The sequence below is a fragment of the Cebus imitator genome, unplaced genomic scaffold, assembly GCF_001604975.1.
Source record: "Cebus imitator isolate Cc_AM_T3 unplaced genomic scaffold, Cebus_imitator-1.0 Scaffold9, whole genome shotgun sequence".
Lineage (NCBI taxonomy): Eukaryota > Metazoa > Chordata > Mammalia > Primates > Cebidae > Cebus > Cebus imitator.
Genome location: NW_016107324.1, coordinates 5337923 through 5361554, shown reverse-complemented (window position 1 = coordinate 5361554; position 23632 = coordinate 5337923). Strand labels below are relative to the sequence as shown.

The 23632-nt window shown below is 35.6% G+C and overlaps 1 protein-coding gene across 1 annotated transcript in view; it reads left to right on the top strand.

The window, feature by feature from the left end:
- The window catches only part of PREX2 (phosphatidylinositol-3,4,5-trisphosphate dependent Rac exchange factor 2), a 293374-nt gene that overhangs the window by 154907 nt on the left and 114835 nt on the right, over window positions 1–23632 (top strand). Inside the window, exons 24-31 of the mRNA XM_017544858.2 lie at window positions 750–972; window positions 2060–2267; window positions 12026–12205; window positions 14505–14599; window positions 15507–15589; window positions 16330–16420; window positions 17013–17141; window positions 23461–23502. Of these exons, the coding sequence (XP_017400347.1) occupies window positions 750–972; window positions 2060–2267; window positions 12026–12205; window positions 14505–14599; window positions 15507–15589; window positions 16330–16420; window positions 17013–17141; window positions 23461–23502 (1051 nt within the window). The remainder of the gene's footprint in view (window positions 1–749; window positions 973–2059; window positions 2268–12025; window positions 12206–14504; window positions 14600–15506; window positions 15590–16329; window positions 16421–17012; window positions 17142–23460; window positions 23503–23632) is intronic.

Sequence of the window (23632 nt, the reverse complement as noted above, 5' to 3'; positions counted from 1 at the left end):
GGGGGAGAGAGCTTGAGATAGAGAAGCTAGGTGAGGATCAGACTTGGGCTGCTTTAGAGACACTGGCGAGGAGTAGGTGGATTTGAATGGAATCGCATGGCAAGCTTTGAAACAATGGAGCGGCTACCTTGGAAGTCAAATAAATCTTGTATCACTTTATTCTCAAAGCATAAAGGCAGGGTGCACACTAGTCTTCAGTGATTAGCAGGAGGTATGGGAAATAGATTTGTCCTGCCGTTCTGGACCTCAGTCTCCATGCCCTACTGTCTGTCCTGTACACAGACTGCTTCTTTGGATTAGCTTTGTGCTTGTGTTTAGAACATCCCATCTTCCTCCACCCTTGACCTAGCAGCTACCCCATTTTGTCATTTTGCCTTGTTTGGAAGATCTCCATTCTAACCTGGTGTTCTGGCATACCACTTTCCCCGTCAGGCTCTTTCAGCTGCGGGGAGCCTGTAGATTTGAGTGCAAGTATATTGTGCTGGCCACAGAAATTGATTTAACACCTAAGTTGTAATCACAGTTTCAAGGTAATCATATGCATTTGCTGCCTACATTGCTTGGCTTTTTTAAGAATGCTCGAGTTTTGAAATAACAACGTAATTTCTAACAACATATAATGTATTTCGCTCATTCCCGGTGGCATGATTTAATTGCCTTGGATTTTGTTATGAATGATACAAGGGAAAAAAGTTGCCTGAGTTATTACTATGTATTCACCTGCTTTTTATGTTTTCTTTAATTTGCAGTTTTCTCGTGTACTGAAGAATAGAGCCTGGCCTACCTTTAAACAGGCCAAATCTAAAATCTCCCCACTGCACAGCAGTGATTTCTGCCCTACCAACTGCCATGTCAATGTGATGGAAGTTTCTTATCCCAAAACATCAACCTCTTTGGGAAGTGCATTTGGTGTTCAGTTGGATAGTAGGAAGCATAATTCTCATGATAAAGAAAACAAATCTTCAGAGCAAGGTATGCTGGCTTTTAAAACTTTATCAAATTATGAAAAGTAATTTAGGCAATCACAGCTATTTTTGCATGCCTGAAATTCAATAGACACCTGGTATGTATAAAAGCATGAACTTTTATAAAGCAAAGATTTCTTACTGTAATCATTTGGATAATTATGCCTAAGTGTATACTGAATGAAAATGGAGTTAGGCATTTTTGTTATTTTTCTTCTAAGAAAGATGATTGCTCCTGCTTTCCTATGCATATGATAGTCACAGCTCATCTTGCTGTGAAAGCTGCTGGTCTGAAATAGCCCTGAAACTTTGAGGACAATACCTGAGAAACAGCTGCAGCAATGCACAATGCTGTTCTGTACCATCACAGCAGGGCAAGGGATCAAACTGTCTTCTAGTTTTTAATTACAACTCTCCACAAACTCTAATCTCTGAATTAAATTCGGCATTGGATCAGCATTTTCTTTTATGGAATCCTAAATTTATTAATTTGACTGGATAAAGAAAATGGGGTATTTAAACACAATGGAATACCATTCAGCCATAAAAATCCATCTATGTTGTCATTTGTAACAACATAGATGAACCTGGAACACATTATGTTTAAGTGAAATAAACCAGACACAGAAAGGCAAATACTCTCTGATCTCATTTATATGAGGAATCTAAAAAAGTTTATCTCATAGAAATAGAGAGTAGAATGGTGATTACCAGGGCCTGGGATGGTTGGTTGGGTGGGGGATTGAGAAGATGTAGGTCAAAGGATACAAAATTTCAATCAGATAAGAGGAATAAGTTCAAGAGATCTATTGTATAACATGGTGAGTATAGTTAATACATTGTATTCTTGATAAATCCTGAGAGAACAGATATAAAGTATTCTCAGCACCAACATGATAACTACATCAAGTAATACATATGTTAAATATCTAGATTTAGTCATTGCATAATGCATATACATATCAAAACATCAAGTTGTACATGGTAATACATCTGATTTTATCTGTCAGTTAAAAATAAATAAAATTAATTGGACTGGATTGTTATAACTTAAAGGTGATACATATTACTATGAAATGACTTTAATTCCCCAGGGAAACTGAGTCCTATGGTGTACATTCAGCACACCATCACAACCATGGCAGCCCCTTCAGGTCTGTCTCTGGGGCAGCAGGATGGCCATGGTCTCAGGTATCTGCTAAAAGAAGAAGACTTAGAAACCCAAGACATCTACCAGAAGCTGCTGGGCAAACTTCAGACTGCACTGAAAGAGGTGGAAATGTGTGTTTGTCAAATAGATGAGTAAGTGTTTTGTACTATACTTTTAAGTTTGCTAAATAAAATAGCTGTAAGTATGTGACTTAGAAAAATTTAATCCTTCTCTCTTTAGTTTTTGGAAATTTAGGAATTTGTGCTGATCATATAGATCCTCTTCATTTCAAAACCTTAAAAATTTTTTTAATGGAAAATATATATATAGGTATATGTTTTAAGTAAGCATTTAATACCAGGGAAGAGAATGACAAAATTCTATCTTACACAAGGACACTAGATGAGTCTCACTGTAAAAATATTACCGTGAAAGATATATTTGAAAGAATATCAGTTTTGTATGAGGATTTCCTTATATTTTTTATAGTTCAGGGTAGAATTTTTGGTGAATATGCACTCAATAGATATTTATAAAAGATGTAAAGTATAATAAATTCTTAACATACGTGTTAAATGAGTAAATGCAAAATTATGTTTCTCTAGGACAAATACTTTTTTCTGTTTTGATTGAATTAATAGCCTACTAAGCAATAACCCAAATAGCTGTGCCAGTATTTTTAACCAAGACAAGGTGGAGGCAGTTAATGAGCACTTTTGCAAAGAAATCAGTTCTAATTCTTATTTAAGAATTTGATGGTTGGAGAATTGCCTGACCTTGGTAGGCTGCTTTGTCATATTGGCATATAGGACAATGCTTCACATCTAGTCCAGACAGCTCTGAATAGTCAGAACAGCAAGAGGTTTGAGGTAGCTCAGTTTCTCATCTACAGAAGTGAATGAGTAATGATAATGAATTACAAGTTTGTGGTGAAAGTTATGCAAACGAATACAGAAAGTAATCAGCACCGTGCTTAATATAATGCTTGCTCATCCATTCCAGGGATGGAAATTGATGAATATTCCCAAATTGCCACATTCTGAAAATAATAGTAACACTGTTGTCTTCTTTTTATTGTACTTTCTTCATGAAGTTGTTGATTTTTTTAAAATTATGCTTTAAGTTCTGGGGTACATGTGCAGAATGTGCAGGTTTGTTACATACGTATACACATGCCATGGTGGTTGGCTGCATCCATCACCCTATCTTCTACATTAGGTATTTATCCTAATGTTATCCCTCCCCTAGTCCCCCATCCCTGACAGGCCCCAGTGTGTGATGTTCCCCTCCATGTGTCCATATGTTCTCATTGTTCAACTCCCACTTATGAGTGAGAATATGTGGTGTTTGGTTATCTGTTCTTGTGTTAGTTTTCTAAGAATGATGGTTTCCAGCTTCATCCATGTCCTCGCAAAGGACATGAGCTCATCCTTTTTATGGCTGTATAGTATTCCATGGTGTATATGTGCCACATTTTCTTTATCCAGTCTATCATTGATGGACATTTAATTTGGTTCCAAGCCTTTGCTATTGTGAACAGTGCTGCAATAAACATACATGTTCATGTGTCTATAATAGAATGATTTATAATCCTTTGGGCATATACCCAGTAATGGGACTGCTGGTTCAAATGGTATTTCTAGTTCTAGGTCCTTGAGGAATCGCCACACTGTCTTCCACAATGGTTGAACTAATTTACGCTCCCACCAACAGCATGAAAGCATTCCTGTTTCTCCACATCCTCTTTAGCCTCTGTTGTCTCCTGACTTTAATGATTGCCATTCTAGCTGGTGTGAGATGGTACCTCATTGTGGCTTTGATTTGCATTTCTCTAATGACCATTGATGATGAACTTTTTTTCATATGTTTGTTGGCAGCATAAAAGTCTCCTTTTGAGAAGTATTTATTTATATCCTTTGCCCACTTTTTGATGGGGTTGAGTTTTTCCTGTAAATTTGTTTAAGTTCTCTGTTGATTCTGGATATTAGCCCTTTGTCAGATGGGTATATTGGAAAAATTTTCTCCTATTCTATAGGTTGCCTGTTCACTCTGATGATAGTTTCTTTTGTTATGCAGAAGGTCTTTAGTTTAATCAGATCTCATTTGTCTATTTGGCTTTTGTTGCCATTGCTTTTGGTGTTTTAGTCATGAAGTCTTTGCCCATGCCTATGTCCTGAATGGGGTATTGCCTAGGTTTTCTTCTAGGATTTTTATGATTTTAGTTCTTACATTTAAGTCTTTAATCCATCTTGAGTTAATTTTTATATAGAGTGTAAGGAAGGGATCTAGTTTCAGCTTTCTGCATATGGCTAGCCAGTTTTTCCAACACCGTTTATTAAATAGGGAATCCTTTCCCATTGCTTGTTTTTGTTAAGTTTGTCAAAGAGCAGATGATTGTAAGTGTGTGACATTATTTCTGAGGCTTCTGTTCTGTTTCATTGGTCTATACATTTGTTTTGGTACCAGTACCATGCTGTTTTGATTACTGTAGACTTGTAGTATGGTTTGAAGTCAGGTAGGGTGATGTCTCCAGCTTTGTTTTATTTTTCGTTTTTGGTTAGAATTGTCTTGGCTATGTGGGCTCTGTTTTGGTTCCATATGAAATATAAGGTGGTTTTCCCCCTTGTTTTGTGAAGAAAGTCAATGGTAGCTTGATGGGGGGATAACATTGAATCTATAGACTACTTTGGGCAGTATGGCCATTTTCACAATATTGATTCTTCCTAACCATGAGTATGGAATTGTTTTCCATCTGTTTGTGTACTGTTATTTCCTTGAACAGTGGTTTGTAGTTCTCCTTGAAGAGGTCCTTCACATCCCTTGTAAGTTATATTCCTAGGTTTTTAATTTTCTTTGTAGCAATTGTGAAATGGGAATTCATTCATGATTTGGCTCTCTGTCTTTTATTAGTGTGTAGGAATGCTTGTGATTTTTGCATATTGATTTTCTGTCCTGAGACTTTGCTGAGGTTGCTTATCAAGTTAAGCACATTTTGGGATGAGATGATGGGGTTTTCTAAATATGCAATCATGTCATCTGCAAATAGAGACAATTTGACTTCTTCTTTTCTTAATCGAATACCCTTTATTTCTTTCTCTTGCCTGATTGTCCTGGCCAGAACTTCCAACAGTATGTTGAATAGGAGTGGTGAGAGAGGGCATCCTTGTCTTGTGCCAGTTTTCAAAAGGAATGCTTCCAGTTTTTGCCTATTCAGTATGATATTGGCTGTGGGTTTGTCATATATAGCTCTTATTATTTTTAGTTGTGTTCCATCAATACTTAGTTTATTGAGAGCTTTTAGCATGAGGGCTGTTGAATTTTATCAAAGGCCTTCTCAGCATCTATTGAGACAATCATGTGGTTTTTGTCTTTGGTTCTGTTTATGTGATGGATTACGTTCATAGATTTGCATATGTTGAACCAGCCTTGCATCCAGGGATGAAGCCGACTTGATTGTGATGAATAAGCTTTTTGATGTGCTGTTGGATTTGATTTGCCAGTATTTTATTGAGGATTGTTGTGTTGATGTTCATCAGGGATATTGGCCTGAAATTTTCTTTTTTAGTTGTGTCTCTGCCAGGTTTTGGTATCAGGATGTTGTTGGCCTCATAGAATGAGTCAAGGAGGATTCCCTCTTTTTGTATTGTTTGGAATAGTTTCAGTAGAAATGGTACCAGCTCCTCTTTGTATCTCTGGTAGAACTCGGCTGTGAAACTCTCTGGTCCTGGACTTTTTTTGGTTGGTATGTTATTAATTGCTGCCTCAATTTCAGACCTTGTTATTGGTCTATTAAGGGATTCAACTTCTTCTTGGTTTAGTCTTGGGAGGGTGTAAGTATCCAGGAATTTTTCCATTTCTTCTAGATTTATTTGCATAGAGGTGTTTATAGTATTCTCTGATGGTAGTTTGTATTTCTGTGGAATCGGTGATGGTATTGCCTTTGTTATTTTTCATTGCATCTAATTGATTCTTCTCTCTTTTCTTTTTATTAGTCTGGCTAGTAGTCTGTTTTGTTGATCTTTTCAAAAAACCAACTCCTGGATTTGTTGATTTTTTTTTTTAAGGTTTTTTTTTGTGCCTCTGCCTTGTTCAGTTCTGCTCTGATCTTAGTTATTTCTTGTCTTCTGCTGGCTTTTAAATTTGTTTGTTCTTGCTTCTCTAGTTCTTTTAATCATGATGTTAGGGTGTCAATTTTAGATATTTCCTGCTTTCTTCTGTGGGCTTTTGGTGCTATAAACTTCCCCCTAGACACTGCTTTATATGTGTCCTAGAGATTCTGGTACATTGTGTCTTCATTCTCGTTGGTTCCAAAGAACATCTTTATTTCTGTGTTCATTTCATTCTTCATCCAGTAGTCATTCAGGAGCAGGTTGTTCAGTTTCCATGTAGTTGTGCGGTGTTGAGTGAGTTTCTTAATCCTGAGTTCTAATTTGATTGCACTTTGGGCTGAGAGTCTGTTTATTATGACTTCTTTTCTTTTGCATTTGCTGAGGAGTGTTTTACTCCCAATTATGTGGTCAGTTTTAGAATAAGTGTGATGTGTTGCTGAGAAAAATGTATATTTTGTTGATTTGGGGTAGAGAGTTCTGTATATGTCTATTAAGACCACTCGGTCCAGATCTGAGTTCAAGTCTTGGATATCCTTGTTGATTTTCTGTCTCATTGACCTGTCTAATATTGACAGTGGGGTGTTAAAGTCTCCCACTACTATTGTGTGGAAGCCTAAGTCTCTTTGTAGGTCATTAAGAACTTGCTTTATGAATCTGGGTGCTCCTGCATTGGGTGCATATACCTTTAGGATAGTGAGCTCTTCTTGTTGCACTGATCTCTTGAAGTTGTTAATTTAAATGATTACATATGTGAACTCTTAACTTCACACACATACCTATCATCCTGTACTTCATGGATAATTCAGTTTTGACACAAAATATTTAGAACTTTTTCTAAGGCTTTGTTGTAATTAGACATTATACTGATGAAGTCATAATTGACATGGTCTCTCATTTTACACATATTTTTTTGATTTAGAGATCAAAATTATATTAAATGCATCATATTTTAAAAATTATCCTTAATATTTACCATTTACCTTGCTAATTTTCTGAAGTTTTATGAGTGATTTAGAATTAAGATTATATTTTTCTATTTCTAATATACTAGTTTTGCATATTGTTCTGTGACTTTTCCCATTTACAGATGAATTAAACAGTTCATGATTGCTAAGTGAACAGGAGAGTATTTTGTAAGCATCTGCATGACATTTTTGAATTGTCTTGGAAATCTTGTGACAGAAGCTTATATTTTAGGATATGATATTTTACTTCATTTAATAAATGATATTGCATGATATATTTTAGAAACAAGTTATTTTCTCCCAGAGGTATTTATGAAATATATAGAATTTTTATTAATAAAGCAATAAATAGTGGCATTGAATCATAACTACTAAACCTCAAAGGGATTTTAAGGAAGCATCTGGAACAATCCCATACTTGAAGTTCCAAGAGTTGTTATTGCCGTTTTGGGATGAGTCTTGTCAACGGCAGGATTATTGTTGTGCCTCAGCTGATACTACTCAGAGACTAATTTTTAATTCATTGATGACCTAGCACTGCCTGGCAATCCTCCAGACTTTGTTAATTTATTGACTATTTTTAAGGTTCAGGTAATGTAGAAATATTTTTCAGGAAAAATATGTAAACCAAGGAGCTCCTTTTACTTGGTTTAAAATATTTATATTTAAGGCACTAGTTGCAGACTATTTTTATTAACTGAAACTACTTAAACTGATTATTTTTCACTGAAGTTTTCCCCACCCTGCTAGTCTAAAAACCTTTACCCAGCTGTGTGTGTTTATAGAAAAGTGGCATGAAGTGAGCAGATGACTGGAGAAACCGCCTTAGTCTTCTTTCAGTACACAACGTAATTTAATTCTAAGTATAAATAGGTTCCATACAACTTAGTGTGCAATATGATCACTGTAAAACAGTATAGTTGTTTAATTGCCTGGATTCCCTATTACCCTAAATATTCAGAGATGCTGCCGTGCAGTCGAGGTTAACAAATTGTTTAAAAAACTAGTATCTGAACAATTTTCTTACCCTATCGGAATTATTCTTTGTCAGACAGAAATGGTTTTGCAAGTGAAGAAGCAGATCTCAGATATGTTGCCAAGATTTAAGAGAAACTGCCTGATAACATCTCAGTGTTAGCTTTTCTAGAAGCTATTCATTCCTGTGAAAGGTCCTGAGGTTGAGCTTGCCTTATCATAAAGTCCGGTTATTCTGTCACCTGGGAATACTTCTCTTAGAAGTGAAATTTCCTTTAACATATAGGCATTTCACTAAATCCTCCTACTTAGCTTCAGATTCAAAGCTGAAGTTAGAGATGAATTTGCTGTCTATTACCTCTTACATGAGGTAAGATGATGTAATGAATTTAATCAAGGATTTGTGATTCTGGTTTCATTTTGGAAAGTGAAAGACTTTTGTCCTTTAATGGGCTATTTACTGGGTAATGACACTTCGGTACAAGAAATAAGTAAAAGGAAAAATAATTAATGTCCAAAACCTTTGACAGGGTTTTTAAATAGAGGATATGTGTATTCTCACAGGGAGGAAATGAATGAAGAGTATTGGAGCCTGTTGAAGATAGGGGATTTGAGAACAGACTTCATTTTGCAGGTGCCAGATGCCCCAGGGTTGAGTGATGAACAAATCATACTTTAAGACAGTTAGTAACGTGGGGGTTACAGATAAGAATGGTGGTGGTGGTGATGGAGTTAACTTTGAGGTTTCCCAAACATTTTGCTGGTAAATGTACAAAAAGAGGGGTACATCATATAAACCAACTTTCTGATAAGTGCTTATGTGCCAGGCAAGATTACACTATTATATACATTGGCTGATTTCATTCTCACAGTACTTCTGTGAGTTGAGTTATAAAACACCGGGATGCAACCTGCTTCCTCCAGAGTGTGCAAGTTCGATGCAGGGAGAGGGAATTCTGCTTCATTTGCACAGGATACGTATGCAACAATATGTCTTGCCTATCTCACCTCTAAAACAGAGAAAATAATAATAATACCTACTTCATAAGTTGGTTTTAGAAATTAAATGAATACCTGTTAAGTACTTAGCATGGTGACTGTTATAAAAGCTCAACAGATGTTAGCGATTATGATAATGTTTAAAAACACACAGGTTGCCAGGTGCAGTGACTCATGCCTATAATCTCAGCACTTTGGGAGGCCAAGGTGGGTGGTTCACCTAAGGTTTGGAGTTTGAGACCAGCCTGACCAATACGGTGAAACCCTGTCTTTACTAAAAATACAAAATTAGCTGAGTGTGGTGGTGCATGCCTATAATCCCAGCTACTCTGGATGCTGAGCCAGGAGAATAGTTTGAACCCAGGAGGTGGAGGTTGCGGTGCGCCAAGATCACATCATTGCGCTCCAGCCTGAACAACAAGAGCAAAACTCAATCTCAAGAAAAAAAAACAAAAGCAAAAACCAAAAAAACTTCAAAAAACCACAGGTCATTGCAGCATACTGTATACAAAAATTTTCTTATCAATGGCAAATGGAGGAGATTCACCTGGAATTGCCTGCTGCTGAAGATATTAATTAATGGACATCTAGTAGGTAACTTAAAATTGTATATGAAGAAAAGTGAATGTATTTCTGCAAGCACAAATATTATGGTTTGATGCCTTTTTGTTGCTTTTCAGAATCTAGAAGTTTTATGCAAAACATGGTGTTAAAAAAACAGGTTTTCTTTCAATTATTTGTAAACCTAACACTTGTTCCCACAAGGTCAACACGAGCATGATTGAAGCTGTTTTAAATGAAAGTAAATATCTGAACACAATTCATGTAATTTTGAAAAAAATTATGCTTAGCCCCATGACTTCTAATTTAAAAGATATATAAGCACAGAGGCCTCTTTGCAAAATGAGAACTGCTGCATTTTTTTTCGTCTTTGGTATTCAAAGTTCATCTGTCTGTGCAGCATGGAGCTTGGATAATTGGAGTGAGTCTAATGTTTTAATCTTTTGGGTGGAGAGGGTGAATAAATAGACAATCTGTCTTACAAGATATAAAAGTATCTTTCCAAAGAGGAAAAACTGTGTTTAAATATCCATAGCTTTTGGTTATTAAAAATGTTTACAGGGCCTTGAGCAATGTAACATAGATCCTTCAATTTTCACTTGTGTCTAAAAACTATAAAATGTCAAAATATTTATTCAGATTTCACCTCACTGTGAGACCTGACCTGACTGCACTGTTTGAAATAATAGCTTCATGCTTCCTTCCCTGCAGTTCTCCTTACCATTTGCTGTCATTTGATATACTAGAAATTTTGTTTATTGCTTGTCTTCTCTTAGTAGAATTTCAGCTCCAAGAAGCAAGGGCTTTTGTGCTCTGCCTCCTGGGTTCAAGTGATTCTCCTGCCTCAGCCTCCTGAGTAGCTGGGATTACAGGTGCACGCCATCAAGCCCGGCTAATTTTTGTATTTTTAGTAGAGACGGGGTTTCACTGTGTTGGCCAGGCTGGTCTCAAACTCCTGACCTCAGGTGATCCACCTGCCTCAGCCTCCAAAAGTGCTGGAATTACAGGCATGAGCCACTGCACCCAGCCCTTTTGTGTGTTTTATAATTTACTATATCCATAGCACCAAGAACAATGCATTGTATAATAAATGTGTTTAATGAGTCGGCAAAATCACTTAACAGGTATTTATTAAGTGCACAGCATTGAGTTTGACATTATGGAATATGCATAGGAAGTGTAAGACATCTTCATAGTCTTGGAATAACAAGCATTACATTGCTATGGAAAAATGAGGATCAAGATATGTGCTACTAATTGGAACTGAAAAATCACAGGTATTTAGTAAACGTGAAGATGGCTATTGGCTTGAGAAGCCATACATCGCTCCTTTGTTTACACATGGTTTAATTCATTTTGCAAGTTTTTTTTAGCATGCTGTTCTATAATAAAGTTTCATTCCATTTTTGCCTAATTTTGAGTTAGTTGTAACAGAAACGTGCCACAGCCAAATGTTCAAGCCTAGAGTGTTGGAGTCAGCAGTCACCCAAAATCCTCAGCGATTTCACACAATTCAGTCTGACTGCAGCATTTTAGGCTGGAGCCAAGTGGAGGAGATCTTCCTGTGGGCAGATGTGTGACATTTCATCCTGGCTGGCTTGCACATGAGATTGTAGTTACCCCATCCTCACATTGTGTGTGACTCTGCTTAGTATCTTGGAATCCCCAAGGTCAGGACTCCTGTTTGTATGAGCAGGGAGAAGGATCCACAATCCAATATTCTCCCTGCCAAATAGAGAATGCCTGGGCAAAACCCAAGGTACAGGTAGAGGGGTAGGTGCGTTTTTAATACTGAAGGTGAGCCGGTGAGGACATTAATGCACATTTACAGTTTGGGCTTAATATTTGGCTAGCACTTTAAAGATAACTGAGTATTTTCATAAGGTGGTGACAGTTGTGCTAATGGCCAGGGGCTAGAGGTGACATTTACTATGCACCAGGAATATTCATTCTCACAGTAGTCATGGAAGCCAGTTATTCTCATTATCCCTGTTTTATATCCCTGTTTTATGAATGTCAAATAAAACTATCACAGCTTTGTTTTAGCTGGAGTCATACATGGCACAAACTAGATTTCAGTGAGGCTTTCTGGCCTAAATAGTATGCTGTTTGTATGATTTATTTTGTGAAGAAAAAGTGAACTTTGAATGACATGTTTTTTATGCAATGGAATATTTACTTGTTATGAAACATTGAAACACTCTAGAAATATTTGTAAGCCTATCGTATTCAGCAAATAAGATAGTTATCTATAGCAGACAGTTTGAAATGTACATTTATTTTTTTAATATTACATTGCAGCCTTCTGTCTTCAATAACATATTCTCCTAAATTAGAACGTAAGACATCAGAGTGCGGAATACCAACAGACAGTGACAATGAGAAGGGAGAAAGAAACAGCAAACGAGTCTGTTTTAATGTAGCAGGGGATGAGCAGGAAGATTCTGGTCATGATACCATCAGCAACAGAGACTCTTACAGGTAATTCACTAATTTCCCAAACTCATTTTCTCAACGAAGTCAAATGTGATGCTGGATTTTTCACAAAGATCTTGAAAAAAGTTTTTGATTTTTGTTTAATTGGTTTTCACAATAATCAGCTGTTGTTACCGACCTCAGACAAAGCATAGTGGGACAGTGTAATATTCAAATCCTTCCCTTTTCCAATCTGAGTAGCTTGGAAAAAACATTTTGTTCTCTATTTGTGTGGGCCTAATTTGGGATAGTTATTCTGTATATGGATTGTGTGACATGTATAGTAAGAAAATTGTGCCTATATAGCATTAACATTTTTTTTCAACTATCTCTTTCTGTCATTGGTTTATTGGGTAGTGAATAGGAGTTCTTTTGGCCATTTTTTCTCTCTTTCATTTTCTATGTTCTAAACTAATTGGGCTAATGTCACTTGCATTCCTCCGTGACGGGGTTTGTGTGTTTTCCTTTCTTGGATACCTTGTGTCTTAGTTTTCTAGGGCCGCTGTAACAGATTACTACAAATGGGGTGGCTTAGACCACAGAAATTTATTATCACAGAATTCTGAAGGCCAGAAACCTGAAACCATGGTGTGGGCTGTGTGAGCGCCTTCTGAAGGCTGTGGAGGAAGGATCCATGCCAGGCCTGGCTCCTTGACGTGTAAATGGCCGTCTTCTCCCTGTGCCTCTGCACATCATCTCCCCTCCATATGTGTCTTGTGTCTAAATTTCCCCTTCTTATGAGGACATGTTATAGGGTGGCTTAAGGTCACACCCTAATGACCTCACTTTAATTCAATTACTTTTGTAAAGAGCCTATCTCTAAATAAGGTCACATTCTGAGGTAGTAGGGATCTCTTTTCAACCTTATGAATTCTGTTGGGAAATCCAGTTCAACCCCAAATACTTTCCCTCCGAACTCTGCTGTCGTCTTCCTACTAGACTTTCAAATGATGTCTCATCGAATGAACTTCCTTAATCGAAAGTGTTTTTTGGTCTTTGACTCCTTGTATCACCTGACACTTCACTGAGGACTATCATAAGCAGCCACATAAGCTGTGTGTACAACTTTAACATCTTTTTCATTTATATTAATTGAAAGCAAAACCTGTCTTCTTCACTTGTTTATTATGCAGTGTTTTGCTATGAAAAGATATTGATTCAATAGTAATCAAAGTTATTCTCCTCAGAGAATAACTAGCTACAAACTAGGGGCTAACATTAAAAATATGCTTTTACCAAACACATGGGGGAAGAGGAGGATTTCACATAATCCTCACTGTGCCCCTCAGTGGCAGGTTCTGATAGGAACTCCATTTTTATGCATCAGGAAGCTGAAGCCCAGAGGGCTCATATCATTTCCCTTTTAGACCAGGTGGTCTGGCTTCCCAGTTTGTCTCTTAACTACTCTACCATTCCAATTTCTAAGTTTCCAAAAAGGATCGTAATGAACGCATAAGAGTTAATTATTCCAGAGATTTAATAATAGGTCAGACAGATTAACCACTTCTATCACTTCATTTCCTTTTCACTTCCAAGCATCCCAACCTGCTCTTGAATAGAAATCTGTGGGGTTTTTTCCCAGTGGGAAATTACATGTCTAAAAATACTTACCTACCTCAAGTTCTAGTTATCAGATAATTAAAATTACCCTGACAGTTTCCTTCTAGGCTAAGATAGAAATTTTAAATGTAAATTTAAAGTTAAGGAAGTCCTTTTTACTTATTCTGAGAGGAAAGAAAATATTTTATCTCCTGCACTATTTCTGAAATCTGTCCCTGTTCACACACAAACATTTTAAACATTTCTTTCCTCGGGCATTCATCATTATCAAGCACTTCCCTGTGCTAGAAGCTCTGAGGTGGAGACAGACAAGGTTCCTATCCTCCCTAAGGAAGCTCAGAGTGTAACCAGTAAGTTATGATTTAAGCTACCAGAAAGGGACAGAAATCACAAAACAGTATTTTGTCTCTATTTGCAAGTTATCTAATTACCAGCATATATCATCAAATACGTTATAAAGAATTTTAAGTTCTATGTGTCTCCTAGTTTTATAACTAACTGCTCTTAAAAAATTCATTAAAAAATTCATTTAGGATTAGATTATATGATACAAGATAATATGAAATATAATTGAATCAAAATATGCCATCTTTAAAAAGATAGACTAACTTGAACAGGTTTATCTTTCTCATAGTTTTCTCCAAAACATATTAATAAATATAACTGATATGTTTATGTCATAAGAAATTACAGGGACACCTGGGCAAATTCACTCTTACAGTAACATGAAACTTATTATTTTCAGTGACTGCAACAGCAATAGAAATTCCATCGCCTCCTTCACGAGCATCTGCAGCAGCCAGTGCAGCTCGTATTTCCACAGTGATGAAATGGACTCAGGTGTGTTCCTTGGTGAAGGCCTGTGACCTTTTCGATGTTAGTCCCATCAGAGATAATTTAAGGTTTTTATTTATTAGATCCATATGAATTTTTATTTTTACCTTTTATCAGTCATTCTCTGTGCCCCATACACATTGCATTTCTACACATATTGCACTACAAACGGGGTGGCTTAAACAACAGAAATTTATTATCACACAATTCTGAAGGCCGGAAATCTGAAACCATGGTGTGAGCTGTGTGGGCTTCTTCTGAAGGCTGTGGAGTTTTATGTGTCTCATAGTCTATTTTCCAATCCTAATTTGAAGATAGCGAGTTAAAAAGCAATGAAAGAAGGAAACTGATTTTAATATTCAGATATGTTTTATGATCTCTTACGGTTCTGTGAAGAATTATAGGTACACAGCAAACATGTTATACTGAAAGTATTAGGCATTGTTGATAGGGATGGGCAGGTGTGGAGTTTGAAGCTAGGACATTTAAGACAGTAGGTGCACCTAGCTAGCTTTATATGTGGATGATGAGGATTGAGGATAACGAGCGAAACACTAATTGGTATAACTATCTTATAAATACATTATTTTGTATGTGTTAAGAACAAAGACTTCATCCAATTAGGGAAAATCTTAATTTTTGATTATGCAGTTTATTTCAACTATTCAACCATTGAAGAAACATTATTTGAAAGAATCATTAACAAGTGTCCTTTCTGGAAGGCACTCTGCTTTCAGAAGAAATAGTAACATCCAGGAGCTATGAAATCTTTTGAAGCTTTTTCTGAACATGAGAACTGTGCATGGAATAAGAGCTTGTGTTTAATTTTTACATTTTATTTAATATTAAAATATTTTGGAATGTTAAGATGAATGATTTGTGTTTTTGGTTTTGTTTTTGTTTTGACATCTAGGTGATGAACTTCCCCTAAGTGTTCGCATTTCTCATGATAAACAGGACAAGATACATAGTTGCCTTGAGCATCTTTTCAGCCAGGTATAATCGGGCATTTGTGGGGCTTTTGTTCCACAACTAAACTGTCAGGAGCTCCTTTTTTAGATGCAGTAAAAGGAACTCAGAGTTCGAACAGAAAGGCTTCAATCAGTCCTTCCACCTCCTTTACCTCAATTTCTGTCATTTAAACTAGGACTAAACATTCCTTCAGCCAACTTACCTAAAGGATTGTCATGAATATCAAGTATTTTACAGTCCTGGGAGAATTACTATTATACACATAGGAGTTGTCCTGTTTAGTATTTGTTGTTTTTTTTGTATGTTTGTTTTCAGAAAGCTTTATGACATTTCTTGCTCAGCATTTCTAAGTTTTAAAAGTACAGGATATTGCCTTGGGTGCTAATTTTGGTGCTTTACATTACAAAATGTATAACCATATCCAAAATTTGTAGCAGAAGCTTTTACCCCTTTGAAAAGGATTCCAATAACTTTTAGTTAAAAAAAAAAACAAAAACAAACAAACTCCAGAGCTTTTATGTTTTTTGTGAGGTAAATTTATATTTTGTATTAAGTATATGGTAAGATAGTAAGAAATATCATTGCAAATGTTATCAGGTGCATTTATTTTAATACATTACTTAAAAATCGATTTCACAAGCATCATGGGGTTTCAACAGTAATTGTTGCTTTAAGAAAAAAAACAATTTTATAAGATTTGCTCTTAGAAATATATATTATGTGCTGTGAGAAGTATGTAACTCAGAAATCTCTGCTATTGACAGGTGGATTCAATTACCAATCTTCTAAAAGGGCAGGCTGTTGTGAGGGCCTTTGACCAAACCAAGTATCTCACACCAGGCCGAGGATTGCAAGGTAAGACTTGAAAAATTACTATTAGAAGCAATTGGGGAAAAAAAGCAAGAGCATTTCATAAGAGGAACAATTCCAGTTACTCATGTTTCATAATTCACTGAATACTACTTCTATTTTGATAATTTTTGAATATGTAGAAAAATCAGCATAGACGTTTTTACATTTCTTTGAAAGTTTAAAAGTTTAATACCTATAGGGGCCAGGCTGAGCAAAAATGAGTTAATCCAAGATACATAATCATGAAGGTGATTTTGTTGAAACCAAGCGTAATGCCTCCTTGGCTGTGAGGAAAGAGTATGGGGAAGAGAGTTGATGAACAGAAAAAATAGAGCTGCCACTTTCTGACAAATAACTGGTTTGGGATGATGAAAATAGAGTTTTCATCTAAATTTGCTTTGTTTAAACATTTATAAGAAAATAACATTAAGGTTTGACTTTTTAGATTTAACGGATTTTCTGATGGTATGGCAAAAGAAATATCCACCATGTCAATAGTCTAGGATAGCAGTGACAGAAGAAGGTTTTGAAGCCTGAAGGCTTCATTGTTTGGGAATTAGTTGAGACTTAAGAGAGATTTTCTGTGTTTATTTAGAATTTCAACAGGAAATGGAACCAAAGCTGAGTTGTCCAAAAAGGTTACGACTTCATATCAAGCAAGATCCTTGGAATCTTCCCAGCAGCGTCCGGACTCTTGCTCAGAACATCAGGAAATTCGTTGAAGGTGAGCATGAAAAGCAAAGAATGTTGCATGATATTAGCAATAATCATTTTAAAACCCACTAAAACCAAAAGGTTGGTAGTGCTTGATTACTTTTTGCAGTGTTTCCTGTTGTGAAGAAAATATAAGTACTGAAAATGGTTAGAGAAGAAGAGGGCAAGAAGGAATAAACTTATAGGACCTTGTGTACCCAGGTTATAAACATCATGGAGAATATTCTCAGTGAATAAAATAAGGGCTCAAAGTTATGAAGACAAATCATGAAGAGAATTTAAGATTTTATAATAGGAGACAATATCAGAAAAAAATTTCTAAAGGATTTACCAAAGGCATGAAGATAATGTTTATGTATATATAAAAAAAATCAGTTGTGAAGCTGTATGAGAATCAAAATAATTCCATACGTTGCATCATTAGTTTTTTTTATTTCAGAAGTGTTGGTCTAAGTTGATTGCTATTAACTACCATAACATTATTTACATGACATTCTGTAATTGGTATAACCTATAAATTGGAGATATATAACTTTGAGGTGACTTCACTGAGAGAGATTGCATGTGGTTTAGAACCAGAGTGATTAAGTAGAAAATCCTGAGAGGTTTCAAAATGATTCTGGTGAAAAAGTTGAAATGAGAAATTCTAGTTTTAAAAATATCTAACTCAGCTATTTTCTTCCTAGTGATTAGACCAGTGGTTGACAACATCTGGACGTATTTTTGGTTGTCACAATTGTGGTTGTGATGCAGACCTCTAAGTAGAGGCCAGGGATGCTGCTGAACATTCTAGAATATACAAGACAGTTCCTCACAAGGAAGATTTATCTGATCCAAAATGTTAGTAGTGCTAAGGTTGAGAAACCTGTACAATAAATACTATTCCTGTGTTTATATTTTTATTCCTTTTTATGTCAGTTGGATGCAGTAAATAGTATCCAATGGTATTTAGCAGAATTACAGTATAACGGCAGTTATTACCTTAAGGGGGGTAAATTAAAGAGAGCTGTAAATTTTGCTGAGAAAAGACAGCCCCTTATACCAAATGGAGTCTGAGCTAGTCACTTAACTCCATTAAGCTTCAACTTCCACATGTATTAAATGACAAAGATGGTTTAGATTTTATGTGATTACTAAATCTTCTACATAGACTTATACTCAAATATAACAACTTAAGTATTGTTTAGAGATTAGTAGAAAGGAATTTGTACAGATATGGAATACTTCCCCAAATAAATCATAGTGATTCTATCTTGTGATAAAATATTTTGAATTTGACAGCTGGATTTCTTTGGCTATATTTTTATTTTATGGCCTAATATAATGTTTACCTGTGATACTTTGTAAAATAATGTTAATCGAAAAGTCTGAATTAAAAATTCCCCCAAATATGAATAGCATAAACGTAAAATCCATTTTTGAACAACAATTATAGTTTTTTTAATTTATGCATATACTTTACTAAAAGGCATATTTCTGCTGAATAGATGTCAGTATTATGACACTAGTAGAAGTTATAATTCTGTAGTTGTTCTTATCATCTTTGAGATTTTGTATTTGTATTTGTTTTAGGCTAAATGCATATTGGCTAGGAATGGAAAAATCCTTAAACCCTCTCCCCTGTGGTTTCTTTTTTTTTTTTTGGTTTGAACAATGTCATCTTTCAGATAGAAATTTGTAATGTTCTCATTAGTTTCAAATAACTTCTTGACTTCTGCATTATTTTTATTTACTCAAAAGTCATTCAAAGGCAAGTTATTTAATATCTATGTAATTGTATGGTTTTGAGTGAATTTCTTAGTTTTGAGATCTAATTTGATTGTGCTATGATCTGAGAGAGTGGTTGTTATGATTTTCTTTTGAATTTGCTGATAAGTGTTTTATGTCTGATTATGTAATCAATTTTAGTGCATGTGCCATGTGGTGATGAGAAAAATGTATATTCTGTTGTTTTGGGGTAGAGATATCTGTAGATGTCTATCAGGACCATTTGATCAGTACTGAGTTCAGATCCTGGATATATTTGTTAATTTTCTGCCTCAATGATCTGTCTAATACTGACAGTTGGATGTTGAAGCCTCCAACTGTTATTGTGTGGATGTCTAAGTCTCTCTGAAGTTCTGTAAGAACTGCTTTACAAATCTGTCAAACTAATGAGAACAAAAATAAAACATGCCAGACTCTCTGAGATACAGCTAAGGCAATATTAAGAGGGAAATTTGTAGTACTAAATGCCCATATCCAAAAGTTAAAAGATCTTGATTTATAAAGCAAATACCACAACCAAAAGAACTAGAGAACCAAGATAAAATGAAACCCAAAGGTAGCAGAGAACAAGAAATGACTAAAATCAGAGCTGACCTGAAAGAGATTGAGATACAAAAAACCATTTAAAAGATCAGTGAATCCAGGAGTTGATTTTTGAAAAAATGAATAAAGTAGATAGACTTCTAGCTGGACTAGTAAAGAAGAAAAGAGAGAAGATCCAACCAAGCACTTTAGAAATGACAAAGGAGATATTACTGCTGACCCTACAGAAATACACATAACTATCATGTTATGTGTATTTACACATAAATATCATAACTATGGACACTTGTATGCACATAAATTACAAAATCTAAAAGAAATGGATAAATGACTGGACACATACATCCTCCCAAAACTGAACCAGAAAGAAATTGAATCCCTAAACAGACCAATAACAAGCTTCAAAGTTGAATCAGTAGTAAAAACAGCCTGCCAACCAAAAAAAAGCCTGGGACCAGATGGAAATACCATTTGGCCTAGCAATCCCATTACCGGATATATAGCCAAAAGCATAAGAATTATTCTTTCATAAAGATATGTGCACATGTATGTTCATCGCAGGACTACTCACAATACCAAAGACATGAAATCAACTCAAATGCCCATCAGCTGTAGACTGGATAAGGAAAATGTGGTACATATACTCTGGAGAGTACTATGCAGCCATAAAAAGGAATGAGATCATGTCCTTTCCAGGAACATGAATGGAACTGGAGGCCATTATTCTTAGCAAACTAACACAGCAACAGAAAACTAAAAAACACATGTTCTCACTTATAAGTAGAAGCTAAATGATGAGAACACATGGACACAAAGGACACAAAGAGAGGAACAAACAACACACACTGGAACTAGCAGAGGGTGAAGGATAGGAAGAGGGAGATCGGGAAAAATACTTGATGGATATTAGGCTTAATATCTGGATGATGAAATAATCTGTGCAGCAAACCCCCATGACACAAGTTTACCTATATAAGAAACCTACACATGTATCTTTGAACATAAAAGTTAAAAAAATACATTTATGATGCAGGATAAAAAGTTCAATTTTTCAAAAAGTACTCATTTTAAGAATCTTAGATTTTCATCTCAAGGTCCACTTTTGTACTTTTTGTAACTCAAGTCACAATAAGCAGCTATAAGAATGATAACTATATACACATGCTGATTGATGGATAGGTTAATGTGTGTTGTGAATATGGGCGCCACTCTTGGTCACGGGAGCCCAACAGCTAGTTGAGTGTGGTTGGATGAGCTGAGAGTCTTATAGTCAATGGTATGGGGAGGGCTCTCTGTAGAATTTTAGTTGCATCTCTGGTTGCAAATTTCAGTGAGTTTCAGTGAGCTCTTTGGGTAAGAGTTGTGATTGTTACCATGCTAAATGAGTCTCTAAAAATGATTACGTTTTACTTCATCCCAATGGACTATGCAAGGGAGAGGACATGCTGCCATTTCCTGGTAATCTGTGTGGTGTCTGGTCCTGTTGGGAGTGGAAACAGCATTAGGATCATTGAAATCAGTTGCTTGTTATGTGGAGGCACTCTGAAGTAACTTCGCTAGTTCAACACGAATTTACCCTACTCAACTTAAAGTCATTTTCATTCTACTTCCCAGACTGTCTTTACATAGAGAATGACTTGATGGAAGCTTAGATCTTGGGACTTAATTCAATCTGGTGCTACCAGGCCAGAATTTCTTGGTGTACATAAATAGCTGGGATGATCCCATTTCTGATGTTTCCTAGTCTCTGATTTCAAGATATCCCATCCACTGTATACCACATATGATATCAAGGTGTCATGATTCTATGATCTTTATTTAGAAAGGACTGTTACAGTGTCATTCAAAAATTGTGTCTTTATATACTCATCCATTCATAGCAAATTAAACTGTAGATAGAAGACTGCAGAGAAGATAGTGAATTAAGTTAGGACAGATTAATTGTATGGTGTCACTAAGATGATGCCTATCTCCTGCTTAATTTCTGAGGTAAGTTATGGCCTCATATTATCAGCTGAATGAAGATATTTTTATTTGAGTGGCCCACCATCACCTTAAATTCAAATGTTTATTAGTGAACACGTTTTCAACTTTTTGTTCCCTAAAAAGAAATATGCTTTTATCTAAATCTCATATATCTTTTTAGCAACCTACATTAAGTTTTTTTCCGTGCATTTGTTTTAATATTCTAAAGAGTGTCTCCAGTTTTTTCCTTTTTCATCACACTTCAATAATTGCAATGATTTTTCTGGCTAAACTCCCTGTCTCTATCTTTTCTGATTCTTATAACCATTGTGACATTCATCTTTCTAAAATGTCATGTTCATAATTTCACTACTGTGTCACAGAACCTTGTAGTGATTTTCTGTTAGCTAAGACTAAACTCGTCAATCTGTTAGAAGTCATTTTTCAGTAGGGCTTTCCAATCATATCCCAATCTCAGTCTCTTAATGATATAATAAAATCTCTCTATGCTACATTGTTAAATAATTGTTATTCATTCTCTACTATATTCCTTTGCTAGCACAATTTCTCACCCGTAGAATATGTATGTCCTTTCTTGACAGTCATAATTTAAAATATTTATGAAATATTTTCTAGTCTCATTTAGAATTCTATATCAACTTTGGCCAGACTCATATTATAATGATAACAGTCTTTGCTTGTATATAGGACTTTAAATATTTTTCAAAGACTTTTCATACATATTCTCACTTATATTTTACACAGACCTGCAAAGTAGATAAGGTAGATGTTATCTTCATTTATGAATGAGTTGAGACTCAAAGTAACTTAGCAATTTTCTTTTTTGAGATGGTGTCTCACTCTGTCACCCAGGCTGGAGTACAGTGGTACAAACTTGGCTCACTGCAACCTCTGCCTCCCAGGTTCAAGCGACTCTTCTGCTTCAGCCTCCCAAGTAGCTAGGACTATAGGCATGTGCCACCACACAAGGCTAATTTTTGTATTATTAGTAGGACGAGGTTTCACCATTTTGGCCAGGCTGGTCTTGAACTCCTGACCTTGTGATCTGCCCACCTTGGCCTCCCAAAGTGCTGGGATTACAAGCATGAGGCATGTGCCTGGCCGTAATTTAGCAATTTTCTGAAGCCACAAAGCTAGTATATAACATCAGTCTTCTGACTCTCAGTTTATTGTACTTTCCTGTCTCTGAAATCCTTTTGTTCTTTCAGTCTCACTTGTAAAATTTAGTGCCCTTTTAAGTATCGCATTTTTTTTTTCAGTTATTTCTGTCTCTCTGGCTCTATTGTGAATCTGTCTAGAATAAAATGCAACTTAATCTTTTTTGTTTCCTATAATCTTGGGCATTTAGCAGGAACTTTGTAAGTTTTTTAATTTACCTATTGCACATAAACTATAATTATTTACAGTTGGAAACAAATGCGTACATAACTCATTGGACAAATAGCAATTAATGTGAAATTCATATGCATTTATCAAACATCTGTGATTGGCCTTGTGTGGGCTGGGGTTAGAAGAAGAGCATATATATGTATACACACACACACACACAGAGAGACAAGTTTAAATAGCAGTAGCAAAATAGCAGTTTCAATAGCAGTAGCAAACAGAAACAGAAAGTTTAAATAGCAGTAGCAAAAATATGATTTGACAGTTTATTGTAGCAACTACAACAGTTGTAGCTTGCAGAACACCAAGCAGGCTAAACAGCTAAGGATGACCTAAAAATCAGGATTTGAATGGTGTTTCATTGACTGATATAATTCAGAGACATTTCAGGATCTTGAACAATGGATAGAATTTATGTAGGCAAACAGGCAGGAGTAGCATGTCAAGTGAATTGATTTTTATTCTCTAATATTAGGTTGGTGCAAACGTAATTGCTGTTTTTGCCATTGAAAGTAGTGGCAAAACCACAACTACTTTTGCACCAACCTAGTATAATAAGATCTCATTAATTTTGACTGCACAGTTAAAATGTGGTATTTGTGGCAGAAAGAGTAAACAATTAACTGATGTGTTTTCTTTCTCTGCAGAAGTAAAGTGTAGAATACTCCTGGCTCTTCTTGAATATTCAGGTAACATTTTGCATTTTTTAAAAAAACATTTAAGTGATTGTAGCCTAGGATCATAAAGGTCTTAAAATATGAAAATAATGCCTTCAACCATTTACAAAATAGAAATATGATCCCCACCTTCTCTTTGGAA